Here is a 13,838-nt window from a genome sequence, read left to right on the forward strand (position 1 = left end):
TAACAAGCAGCCCCACTGTACTTACTGCTAGAAGCTGCCGTATGAGCATGTCCGACGCCTTCTCAGAAATGTTGCCTACAAAAACGGTGGTAGTGGGACCACTGTTTTCATCATTTTCTTTGTTCTTTAAGCCTGGGTGATCTTTTCTGGCTCCTAAATGTTTTCCAACCATAGACACTGTGGTAGGAACTAATACCTAGAAAGAGGAGAAAAGGGTATAAAATAGTGTTGTGTTTTTCTGTGTTTAAATCTCTAAGACAAAAAAAAATTGCACATAGACATGTATTTGAAAAATATTTTTTCAGATGAACCTTAGTCAGGCTTATGGAGTGAGACATCAATAAGTAGTTCACACTTTAATACTTCATACAACACAAAGAGAATGCCTTTTTCTGGCAAAGAGACAGAAAAAAGGTGTACCTGAACATGGCTACTGGAAGGCCGCAAGGCGAGCATACAGAAACATTAAGTATCACTTGTTTTACGCATTTGCAACATTTGAGTCACAAGTGGTAGCATCTCACCTAACAGTGTACTGTATTCTTAAAAAAAACAACAAGCTGCAAATAGAAAAGTAACTCTGACTCAAACCTCAGAAGGCATCAATGGACAAATGACAGGTCTCAAGGCTTTCACAGAGTGAGTGAATAAATGCTACTGTTTTAGTCAATAAACAGCTCTTAGCCACTTGCTTTCAGGCAAGGAGCAACCATTTGTGAAATAGAGTGTATAGAGCTAGGCATAATCATTTGTTCCATTTTGCTGCACCTCTGCAGCAAAACCCTAAAATTAACCCTAGGATTTAATGGTAAATATGCACTGAGTCTCTCTTCTCAAAACCCCTTCAAGATGTGTAACTTCTATTAAAAATAATTTTATCAGGAAAGTGAATAATGAATTTGTTCCAGCATTTGTTTATCTTAAATACACCAATTATCATGAATATATCCTCCTGTAATAAATAATGCAAGCTATCCAAAAATTCAGTATTCAGTATTCTGGGGAGATTTCACTTAAGCAAAATCATAGGAACGGTAATTCACCTTCACATCAAGAAGTAACCGTCATGCTTCAATTAGCATATTGACATAGCAGCAATAAAAACTATGTATTTCATTTCACAGTATGAATTCTGATGAAATAAAATAAAACCACTGTTGGTATCTACTACCTATGAAATTTTTACTCTCCATTTTATTGCCTCTCATCCCTAGTGTAATACTTACAGTTGGAGCAGGAGCCATAATGCCCATTGGCACAGGAATCATAGGGGTCCCTGAGAAAGACAAGACATTGCTATCAATCAATCTGTCCTGTTGAGATTATTGATAAATACAAATGAACTGATTGCTGGTATGATTTGCAAACCAGTGGTCACAAGATTTTTAGTGTACTGATTACCAGTCATTCTCTAAGCGTTCAAACACACTCTGAGCACACTAAAAAACATAAACGTCCTGATCACTTTCAGCATGTTCACATTTGCTCTTCAAACAAATTTATTTTCAAAGCACATTCAAACCACAGTATTGCTCTACTTATGTGACAAATGAGGCAGGAAATTCCATAGACAAAAAAGCAGATGAATTTTTTTTTTTTTAACACTTGACTTGAAATCTTTAAAACTTAACTTAAAACAGTATTTAATCATGTGAAGTCATGCCATATCCTCCTTCCCACTATTACAACGTTCACCGATGGCCTTAAATACTATAATGTGAGCTAATATTCAGTCATAATAAAGGCTGTTTACCTTTACATGCCAGCTGATACAAAAAAAATCTAATAAAATGTTGGGCATCGTCAGGAAACATACTGACAATCAAGACTATGGAAATCATTTTGCTGCTATATAAAAACTCAGTGCACCCGTATCTTTGCTAGTGCCTAGAGACCAAAACTCTGCAACGCAGGAAGAGCATGAGGCCTTAGAGAAGACAACTACATAACTTGAGTTTTGAGGCAGCTGCTTTACAAGAAAAGACTTCACGCTGAGACTCTTCAAATGGGGACATTTGCAAGGCATGGAACCTGACTGAGGTCTACAAGACCACTGAATGACATTTGCCAAACTCCCACATCAGAATTCAGAGAGACAGGGGGTTTAAAGACTGACATAAAAGTAGCACTTTACACAGTAAATAGTATTTATGGTAATGAAATTCTGTAATCTGCTGCAGCAGGTGACAGTGGCAACAGTATCAGCAGGTTCAAAAGCTTAAAATGCTCATGAATCCTAAGTCCATTAGCAGAAAAAAGGAAGTGCAGGATATCACACATCCCTAACATATCGGCTGTGAAAACCACAGTTATATGAGGGAACAGACCTGGAAAGCAGTTAGGTGTAAACATGCACCCTAAAAATCATCCCACTGCCCAGACAAAACATCAGGCTATGTGGACTGCAGGTCTGACCCAACAGAGCATTTCTTACATATAAAAACTGAGTTTTATATCTTAATGGTATCTGATTAATCTTCAAAAATGACAGGAGATACCAGAACCACCAAAATTTTTATTTTAACAACCATATTTTTAAGCAAAGCAAAAACATTTTCCTAACTTCTTACACAAGCACACTGTTCTAGCCAAAATTCTTCAATAAAAAAATGGAGGCTGGATAACTGGCACAATTTTTTGCCCAACAGCTAGCTAAAGATAACATTTAAACTAGTAAAATTGTGATCTTATAACATGGAGTAACTTCAAAATAGATTTTCAAAAGGTCATTGTGGCATTTTCAACTCTATTCACACACTTGGGCTGAGAAATGAGAGATCCTTATCCAAGTGCCATAAGACATTATCTCTACATGCAAGCAAATCAAATTTCTGGTGTGCAGAGAAAAATTAAGTTCTCTCCTAACACCAGGCTCCTCCAATCCACCATCTATTTGGATTACTAATACTAAAACAAGACTACTTTTATAAAAGTCAAACAGTGACAGCACAAAAAGATCTTTGTTTTATGTGTTAAGAATTAAGTGTTCAGAGCAGAAATTTGTATCAGGCCTTTTAAAGTATTCTTCAGGAAGGCATTTTAAAAGTTATCTAGTGCTTTTCACAGAAGTCTACATAAATCATAACTAGTAAAGATCAGAGGTACAGATAACATCTCATGGATCTTGGGGGAGGGAGGGAAAACTGAACCCACAAGTAAGGCTTAGCACGATGATGTTAGCATGAATGGATATGCACAAACCATTTCTGAGTTCAGCTATCTGGTTTTTGAAAGCCTTTATTGTCTACAAAATACTTGTGCACAACACAGCTCAAGACCGTACAGTCAGAAATTTTGTTCAGCCCTCTAAATTATGATAAATTTTAAAGGGGTAATTCTCTAAAGTATTCCTCTCTCTCACTCTCCCTCATCTCCTGCCTCCAGTCACTTTCAATCCTGGCAATATACAGAAAAAAAGGTGGTTCCAGACCAACAAATTAAAGTCTCAACACAAAAACAGAACCTAAGCTTAGAGATAAAGAAAGGAGAAAAAGTAGAATTAGTTTGGGGAAGATTAGAAAGAATAAGAAAAATAAGTTAAGACATGTGGAGTAAAGCATGTAAAAAGTAGAATGAAAAAAAAGGGGATGAAATGGATTTAAAAAAAGAAAGAGAGAAAACAATGTGAAAAGGTGGAGCTTCTCCAGAAGTTGCTCCTCTATTCTCACACCACACATTCTCAGTGCAGACAAGCCTTTTCAAAGGCTATTACAATGTTTATTTGAAAGGAATTAAAACCTGTCTAGTGTCAAAGCAGTGGTTATTAAAATACCTCAGATTAACAAAAATCACTACACAGGTCCAGTCTTGAAAGAAAGGACAAAAAATCTGGTGTTAACTCTAATGGTTTAATTTTTGGTCAGAAGTAATCAGCTATTGGCAGACCAAACAGTTTGTTCACATGAATTCCTGCATGGGCGCACTAGAAACTCAACTGCAACGTACATGGATCAGTGTTACTGAAATACATTAATACCCAGTAGCTTTTATAAATAACGCAGCTTAGAATAATGAGGAATGAGGAATTGCTTTCTACAGCAGCTTGATGCGCTAATGTAACTTACCAGGGGGCACAGGTGGAGGGAAGCCAGGGAACTGTGGAGGTGGAATCCCAGGGGGTAGTGTTGGGATTCCCATAGGAGGGCGATTCAAATGAGGTGGAAAAGACATTCTTACAGTTGTAATCTGTCAAAAAAGATAGAAAAGGAGAACTGTATTAGTCAATTCCCAAACACATATTACAAAAGGGGTGCAAATTATATGTATCTATGACTTTAAACCTTTATATGGACATTCAGCTACAAATTAAAACTATTTTTGATTTCCTCTTTCCTCAGCTGATCATTAAGTTTCCTCCATAGTAAACCTTCCCTCACAATGAAAAAATAGTACTTCTACAAAAGTGTTTCAGAAGGAACTTAAAAAAACAGAACTATACCTGACTCTTCATAACAGTATTTTGCAAAGAATGTGAATTAAATGGCATTTGATAGTTGGCAGTTTCTTTAAAATGAAGCTGTGTGGGTTTTTTTTCCAGTATCTGGAAACAGAACTATTTAATTTTGGTAACTTTTTTTCAATAAAGTAGCTTTCCAGAACAAGAAGTGATCACACATGATCTAACTGTGGAACAATTTGAGGGAAAGAACTGGGACATCCATCCTCACGCACTGGCAGGAATTGTGGATTGTAACACAGACACTGGGGAAAGCCCCAAACTCCAGCACGGAGACAGTTAAACGCTCAGAAGATCTGATCTATTTTTAACATCCCAGTTCACACATCTTCTAGAGCTCAGATTGGATGATAGCCCATGAGCTAAGGGTCAATATGCTATCACAGAGTAAGAGCTGTTTTAACACCACTTGCTGCTCAAATGGTTATTGTTACGTAGATATTACGGACCCTGTCACAGACACTGCCTCATAAGATTCAAGATCACCCTGAACAAAATTAACGTTCTTGCTTCCAGCAACCTTACACAGTCAAGTTTTCAAAAATGGTTGGCCCCCAGCTCTAAAGAGGAAATGGAGCACTGGTTACCAATACACGTAATTGGTCACACCCAGCTTAAATCTTTGCAGTTCGGCTTGTGAAAACACACCAAATTACTCTGTAGTAACTTGGCATAGCTGTTATTTCCTTGCAAGTGCATAGGTACATTCTTCCTGCAGAGAGGAACTTCAAAGATGCTGGTTTATGCAGATACAAATCACAATGAGTATCAGAGAGTACCGATAGCCCAGTTGGCAGTTCTGTGCAGACATGTTCCCTTCTCAAAGGACCATACAGTACTGCACGATGCAGCACAGTCTGCATCCTCACTGCAGCTCTTTTCCAAACAGGCAACCACAAATCAAAACCGAGGCCCTCAGTACAAGAATTATTACAAATAAAATTCTGACAACTAAAACAGACCTGTAGACTGGATGATGCATGCCCTGGTTTCCTGGCACCAAGCACAACTGGAACAGGAAATGAGCTTTGCTGGAGAGAGATGTACCTTCCTTATATGTACAACAGCAAGTAGGCAATGACATCTTCAATACTAGAGCTAAGAGGTAGTATCAGTACTGTGCCGTAACGGGAGATGCATTTGAAAAAGTTCAAAAATTATAACAATCAAACACAAAACTTTATTCCCACAGACTAGGGAAACAACTGTGAGATCAATGCATACAGTGGACTGGAGAGGATGAAAGGGAAGCCCATATGTATTTGGTAATGCCTTTGAACTGCAGAAATTATGCATTTAGATGTAACAATGGATACATGATCCTATAGCATAATTCACCCAAAGACAGATTTACAATTACATCAGTTACAAGAGGTTCATGATGACTGCATTCATTAATTGGGCCCAAAGAGCATTCATCATCTCACCAGGAGAAGAGAAACACTCCTGGGACGCAGGGTCACAAGGACACAAAGTCTAACCACCATCTTAGGTTGGTGGAAGATAAGACAGCAAATGCAAGCTTTCCTCCAACAGTTCAATAAAGATTTTATACAATAAACAGAAAGACTTTTTGTATTTTATAGTCACTACCTCCTTACTGTCACCCTTGATTTTTTAAACTGAATGGGCAAGCAAAAGCAGCAAATGTGTACTGCCAAAAGCTTTGATTTGGAGGAACATTGTTTCTAGTCTCGTTGCACTAGGTGCACATCAGCTGACATTCCTCAAGAATCTGAAGCTGGGGTGGTACAGAAGAGACCTGGACTCCCTGGCCCACCTCTGTACCACTGCTCTAAAACATTTCGACAGCAACAAAAACCAAACCAGGCAAGGGTCACAGGAAAGACAGGAAATTGGGATCTTTAAGGCTCTCAGCCCTTATCTATATTGCACACTGGTAGCTACCTAAACAAAACTCAAAGCAGTTTTGGGACAGGATGGCACAATTAACTTGTGGTACAATTAACCCTGAGAAGGTTCCAGAGGGGCTACAGCAGCATTACACAATCTGAGGTCCACAAGACATTAAAGAGTGAGCTGTAAAACAAGAACGAACTGGGGAAGTAATTTTCCAGGCTGCCAGTAGGTGCAGTCCCTCCTCTTGCTCTGAGAAGCACTAATCTGAGACACCATTTTGGGGAAGCTTAAAGAAAAAAAAAAAAAAAAAGACTAAGAAGTGAAACAGTTCCTTGAATTAAAAAACGTTGAAACATAACGAACTAAGTTGTTTTTATTTAATTGAAAAAAATTAGCAGTCAAGTAATCATTACTGCATAAAAGTAACAAGGCAGTTTGTAAGATGGATCAAATTTAGTCTTTGTCTTCTAGTCAGATGGGAACATACTGTTACCTGCAGAGCTACAAAAACTTTTTTTTTTTTTTTTTTTTACTTGAAGCACTCATTTTTTCTTCCATGCTTGTATGGTTATTCACAACACAGCTAGAAAGCCGCTCTGCTGCTGACTTAAATCTTGGATGAAGCAGTGCTAGTACCTCTGCTGTCTGTGACACTGAAGATCGACAGTAAAGCAAGCCTTGGGCTCTCTCCTATTGTAACTACAAGTGTGAAACCACCAGAAAAAACTGTTCAGTTCTGTTTCCGTTATGAAAACTTTGAGAATCAGTGGGAGCCCAACAAACTGCTTGCTGGAAAAGTGAGGGAGCCAGATGAGAGAGGAAGATGCCTCCAGTTCCTTGCAGCAGCCGAGGTGCTGCAACGAAGGAAACCAAATAGCACATTTTTTCTTTCAACAGCTGGAGAACAAGGAACATACACGCTCTTCCAGCACTCAGAGGGGTCTCAAATTTATAACCAACGACAAAGCTTGAGTTGAGTATGGGAAATAAAGAGATTCTAAGCTGGGCCTATGGAGAATACTCTTGTAGAGATCTCAGAAACAGCATCTAATTTCTCTGTAGACTGTCTTATAACCCCACGAGTTCAGCTCAGCGATTGTTGCCTGGTCTATTTACTGTGGTCTCAGCATTATAGGCAGTGATTTTCAGATTTCCCCCAAATATTCAAATGTGCAATTAAAGAACTAAGGTCCTGAAATATTTTAAAATTCTTATTTGATTTATGGAATTATTCCCTCCCTAAGTCAGCTGTATAACACAGCTATCAAGAATGCTGCTTAACTAGCAGCACTTCAAGGGAGGCGTTCATTTGTATGAGTTTAACAGTGACCACAAAAACACAGGTATAAGGAAAACAGGGAGCATCTAGCCTGACACTATTAAAAACGCTGAAATAATGGCATCTACAAAACCCCAAATGATGGCCTTGCATCAGACTGGAAGTGCAGTCATTTTTGTGTCTGTCAGCAAGCTGCAGCAGGAGCTGAGAGCCCGATGCCCACACTGCACACCTTGAGGAGGTGCACGCCGGTGGGCCAAATGCCCATTTACAGGTCAGGAGGGAAATGTTCAGTGTGTTTTCAGCTGAAGGGAATCCAGTTCATCCACTGCAGCAGTACAACCCATGTGAGAAAGTTTCCTGAGCAGGGCTGACTGCGAGACTTGCCTTAACTGCGCAGTCCTGATCTGAGCTAACCCAGTACTGGCCACACACACTTGATTACCCTCAGACAGTTTTTATAAGCTGCAGATTAACAACGCCATGGATAGCAAAACATTTCAGCTTACTCTAAGCAGGCCCAGCTCAAATCCTGCCCAAGCTATTAACTAGAGCTGTGCTTGTCTAGCACTTGCGTTAATATTTCGGGTTCAGCTTTGGCCTAGAAGGAGCTTAGTTGCTTTCACTCAATGCTCTTCCAAGTTACTAAGTTCTGGCAGAACCAAACACCAAGCAGAGTCGACTGCCCCAACCTTCTGAAACCTGCAGCACGCACAGAAATACCCTCATGGCTCTAAGGTTTGGCAAATTCCACTGAAACTAATTAAATCTGACTCAGTGCTATCCCCCGGGCCGGAGCTCCATGCGCCAGCCGCGCGCTAGCTCTGACACCAAACTCAACAAGTGCCCGGGGCGGGCCTGAGGGCAGCGGGACCCCAGTGCCTGGAACCCCCACAGCTCAGCAGTGCCAACAAACAGTCACTGTTGTTCAGACACTGCTGCCCCATGGATCTGAATGATCTCTGACTCCTACAATTCCCCATACCAGGGGAGTAAATATATGAGAAGATAGTTTGGCATGACTGCCCTGGAACGGCAGTTTTTAAAAGCTATTCCATAGCATTCTTTCAGCCTATTTTTGATTTACTCTTTTTTCTTTTAATATGGGTATGAAAAGATAAGTTATACAGAACACTAGTTACCAGTGCCTTTTAATAAAGTAACATATTTCAAACTGACAGTTGTACCACCTACTCAGAACAGCATCCTACGAGCCACAGAATTAATCTCCTTAGCATTTATAACTGTGTTTACAAATTATAACATTTATTAAAAAATCTGCAAAATGTTTTAATGATTTTCAAAACAATCACGTTCCTCATGGAACAGTGACAATATTTACTGTTGAAGTACCATTAACTGAACAAAGTTATGATTAATGCATAAATTTAATGCATTTTAGGGCCAAATACATGCCGTATCATAGCAGCAACTGCATGACTGACCTAGCTTGATTTCAGTTTGTCTGAAAGCAACTCACCTACATTTCCTAATACCATTCTTTTGCACCACAAGAAAATCATTACAGTTATTCTAGACAGTTGTACAAAGTAGCTACACAGGCTGGTCCCTCAAATAAGGGAGCATTAAGCAAAAAATGTTTTAAAAAGTTAACTAAAATGTAGCTTTGGCTGTAATCTTAATCTTTAGATGAGTACAAAATAACTAACAAAATCCATGCCTATTGTGAAGAGGTAACACTGTGTTGTTTAGTAGCACCCCAGTTAAAGAGATGTTACACTAAGACATTTGATTTGAATGCCCATGTTACTATGTTTCACTGAAACTTCCCTACAGAAAAACCTGCATACTCAAAAAATAAACAACGTTAGTGTTTCCAATGTTTTTTTTTTAAGGATGAGAGTATTCCATGTTAGTCTTATGAGGCTTTTGCATTTGGTTAGAATGTCTACTGCTCACTCTTTGTTGCTGCCTAGGTATTAATTGCCTCTAATTCATGACAAATTATTTTGTATTTTGTGTCAAGACAGGTGCAGCTGAGCAACAGAAACATTTTCAGAAACAACTGGAGAAAACATATGCACTAAACCAACCTACTAGAGTCATTGCTGTCACACAGGGTTTTTACCTCAGTCTCCATATGGTGTATGGACTTTTAAGCCATTCCACTGTAAAACTAACCCTACAGTTAGTCACCCCTTGGAGATACTGCTGACATTACTGCACCTCATAAAAAGATACACAGGTGCCTAGAAGAAGTCTTTCACTTCAAGCTAATAGATCCTCTACATGAGTATTTTATATAAAATATAAAGCTCTACAGTTTTCTCCAAAATGGCCTGCAAGCTAAGCAAGGCATCAGAAAACACAACAGCCATGTGGAGAGAAGAAAATATATAGATTTTTGTAAACATATTTCTGAACAAAACTAGCACATGTTTAAGTCTGTTTTTTTTGATGGTCTTTTGAAAGCTCAGTAAGTGCTATCAAGTTGCATCCCAAACTACTAAAACGTAGCAACTAAAAAGTAACTTTCTTATCCAAATCAAAGCTTCAGCCTGAAAACTCCTTATCTAGGGCTGTACTGAACTTGTACCAAAACTTTAATATCTTTGATTCTGTTCCTAATTCTGTGCCCATTAAAGCCCCAGTCAGTCATATAAGAGGCTTTCCACCATAACTTTGCTATTGTCTCTTCTCAAAACACAAACAAGGCTGTGTCATAACAAAATTTAAGTGAATGTCCAGAGACAGAATTGAGAAACGTGAAGCACTACCTACGAGGCAGCTCCTTCATGGGCACCGTATGACTGGCAAGTGCTTCCTTGTTCTAGTCTGTTCTGGACCACCTTCTGTAAATGCTGATGCAATACTTGGAGCAATGCTTTCCTGCCCCGAAAAAAAATAAAGAATAAATAAATAAAAATCAGTAAGTAAATATTTCAATCGGAATTGAATGAGGACTATACAACTTCTAGATTGTAGTTTCTGCAAGCCCGTGTAAAATGGTCTATAAAAGGAGAAAAAAAATACATAAAAGCTAGTCGTGATCACAATGCTCGCTGGCCTCTAGTTAAAGTAAAAAATAGAATCCAACAAAACTATTTTCCTTCGGGCAGACAAAAGTCTCAGGCCACAAAGGAAAAAGGAGATCAGGGGAAGCCACGCCAACACCGCTCACGCCGCCTGCAGCGCGCCGGCCGCCCCCCGACACGTGTTTAAGGACGGGATCCCCGCGGCACGCCGAGGCCGCCCGGCAGCCGGTGAGCGGCCCGGCAGGGGGGCACAACACCCCGCCGAGGCGGCGGCGGCCGGGGGGCAGCCGCGGGCGCTCCCCGGGGCTGCCGGGCGGCGGAGGAAGCGGGGGGGCCCCGGGAGGGCCCCGCGAGCGCCTCCCTGAGGCCGCCGGGCCCGGCCCCGCCAGCGCGGCCTCAGCGGAGCGGCGCGGCCTCAGCGCGGCCTCCTCGCCTCAGCGGGCGGCCCGGGCGCCTCGCCTCGCCTCACGCCGCCTCACATCGCCTCGCCGCCCGCTCCCGCCGCCCCCCCAGGCGCTCACCGTCGCTCGCTGCAGGCCGGGAGCCGCGTCCAGAGCTCCGCCGCGGCCCGTGCGGGGGTCGCGGGCCGGGGATGGGCCGTGGGGAGGCCGCCGGGGGCCGCGCGGGGAGGCCCCGAGGCGCCGCTAGGCCGCGAAGGCGCCGCGCCGAGCCGAGCCGCCGCCGCGCTGCGCGGGGTCACGTGAGCCGCCCCTTCCGCCAGCGGCCCGGCGTGCACCGCGCCGCCCTACCATAGAGACGGGACGGACGCAGCGCCCCCTCCCCTCCCAGCTCCCGCGCTTGGATAGTAAGGAGCCAGGGCATAGAGCGGCGGCTAGAAGGGCAGCGTGAGGCAAAGACAGTGTGGGCAGCCGCCATCTTTGGTGCGGGCAGCACGGGGCTCCGCCATCTTGAGGTCAGGTGCGGGTGGCGGGGCTCGGCGGGGGCCTCGCGGCTCCTCTCGCCCCGTGGCCCCGCCGCCATCTCGCAGCTCCGCCGGGCCCCGCTGGCTGCGCCCGGGCTGTGGCGGAGACGGTGCTGGCCCCGGCCCGGTGGAGAGCACAGCGGGGCTCCCTCTGGGTGTGCTGCAGCTGGGCGAGCGTTAACGGCATAAAAAGCTAAAACAAAGAGCAGTCGGTACATGTAAAGACTGTCTCACCTGAAAAATTCGTGAGGATTTACAGAATAAAAAGAGGAAGTGCCAGTGCTTCAGGCAGCCACATCCTCAGTTAAAAAAATATATATACACGTATGTGTGCTGTACAAAAACTGGGTCTAGGCATGGTCTGTGGCTGGTAGTTTCCCCAGTCTACTTCTAGCATTTAAATTACATTAAAAAAATGTTTAAAATATACAGGTTCCCCTCCCCATACGTAAGGTTACGTATAAGAGAGTAATTGCCGTTGCCACAATGATGGCAAGCTGTTGCAAACAGAACAAGGAAGTAACTGAGTGAAAGAAAGGTGGTCTCGCAGATGGTTGCAGTAGAGACCACAACATGAGTGTATGTGAACAAAGCTGTTTCGAACATTTTGGATCAGCTAGGGGAGGAAAATCTTGCTATCTATGCCACGTTTTCCAATGTTTACATACACTGTATAAAAATAAAAATACTCAAGGGATCAGAGTCTAATGACACGCAATCCCTGCCACCTGTACTGGAAAGAAAAACATCCAAGCTAAACACTGACTTCTCCATACAAAGAAGACGAAATCTTTAATTTGTCCTTTCAATTAATACAAATTGAGTAACTACAGTACTAGTAGTGGGTGGCATCCCTGCCCATGGCAGGGGGTTGGAACTAGATGGTCTTTAAGGTCCCTTCCAACCCAAGCCATTTTATGATTCAATAATACTGACTATTATTAATCTTCCAAATAATTTATAAGTCTTTATACCTATGTGGATAAAAATGGCACTCATTTTGCAGCTTGGAGGAAAAACAAGGAAAAGAGAAGAGGCAGAATAAGAATCTTCTGAGTTTTCTGTTTCTACACAGTTCTCAGATTGAAACTATTACCTGCTTGAAAAAAAAAAAAAGAAATGTGATATCTAGAGTCACTAATGTTGTGGTAACTAGCCCTTTTATTTAAAGGAAAAATCACCAAAGCTTTCCTGATGTAACTTCATCTGGTTTTGTTTAGCCAAAGAGACCATTTTGCATTTATTCTCCTTATGCAAGTCTTGAACTTTAGCTTCCACTATCCCTAATCAAGGAAGAATAACATCAGAAACATACAGTGAAAGTAGTTACTTCCACATCTCTACTCCATCTGCTGTTGAATTTTAGAATTAACTGTCCCTGAACCTATCTGTGCTTTCTTTTTACTCTTCAGTTATGAAACTTAGATGCTACTTTCCAGTCATTGATCCCAGCTAACCTGATTTGACTGCTGTCTCCAAAGTTTCATGCTCAAGTCAGTCAAGAAAAGTCTGGTCTGTGGGCTTTCAAATTAAGCCCAACATTTTGAGGCCTTTTTCGTGTCTGCAAGTTTTTCTGCATTTCAAGCGAGAGAAATCATTCCAAACAGGCTAGGCAGAATTTTAGGGTACAAAGGTCAGATTGTTTCTCGAGTGTGCAACATTTTAAATGTTTTATGGGTGGAATAGAATTCTGGTCCACTGCTCTACTTCTGATAGTTTTCCTGATCTACTTCCAGCATTTAGACATTAAAAGACTGTTAAAAATGTTGTGCAAAGTGACTTCGTATAACTTCTTACTTTTTGTAGTATTGTAAATGTCTTCAAATGTACTTTCCTTAATACTACCAAACTATTTTGTCTTCTCTTCCTCGTGGGACTTAATCTCTCCATCTCTCACATTACCAGTCTCAATACAGACACTTTGAGGAAGATCCCTTAGAAGCCAAGCTCTCATTGATTTGATTCCTTGGCTCCCTATGAATAGCACTGTGAGATTTAAAAGTTTCTACTTCCTCTGTATTGATTATATGCACTATCTAGAAATTTTTTACTCTGAAGAAATTTGGCTCACAACAGTTTATTCTTCCAGACATCAGTCTATTTAATCTTTTTGCTTACTCTTATCTGCAAAGTACTGAATAAAAATACATCTTTGTAACAGTGTGATAGGGAATATGGAAGACGGCCACCATGCCAATCTTTAGTCATTCACATCACTAAACTGCATAGAAGAGAAATAGATAAAACATATATATGCCTAGCTATGCAAAAATACTTAGTAGAATAAAAGTACTTCAGCAATATACTTGAATTCTGACAAGGCCT

At 41.5% G+C, this 13,838-nt stretch overlaps 1 protein-coding gene across 4 annotated transcripts in view; it reads right to left on the reverse strand.

Moving 5' to 3' along the window:
* The window catches only part of RBM25 (RNA binding motif protein 25), a 33,359-nt gene extending 22,051 nt beyond the window's left edge, over positions 1–11,308 (reverse strand). Inside the window, exons 1-5 of one of the 4 annotated variants that reach the window (XM_072038814.1) lie at positions 11,113–11,308; positions 10,338–10,445; positions 4,065–4,185; positions 1,227–1,276; positions 26–196 (exon numbers count right to left, since the gene is read on the reverse strand). In XM_072038814.1, the coding sequence (XP_071894915.1) occupies positions 26–196; positions 1,227–1,276; positions 4,065–4,170 (327 nt within the window). In that variant the 5' untranslated portion in view covers positions 4,171–4,185; positions 10,338–10,445; positions 11,113–11,308. Of the gene's footprint in view, positions 1–25; positions 197–1,226; positions 1,277–4,064; positions 4,186–10,333; positions 10,446–11,112 lie in introns of all 4 variants that reach the window. The other 3 variants (XM_027457941.3, XM_072038815.1, XM_072038813.1) reach the window with 3 other exon arrangements.
* Between the last annotated feature and the right edge of the window lie 2,530 nt (positions 11,309–13,838).

Source organism: Anas platyrhynchos, chromosome 5 (assembly GCF_047663525.1).
Source record: "Anas platyrhynchos isolate ZD024472 breed Pekin duck chromosome 5, IASCAAS_PekinDuck_T2T, whole genome shotgun sequence".
Taxonomy (NCBI): Eukaryota; Metazoa; Chordata; class Aves; order Anseriformes; family Anatidae; genus Anas; species Anas platyrhynchos.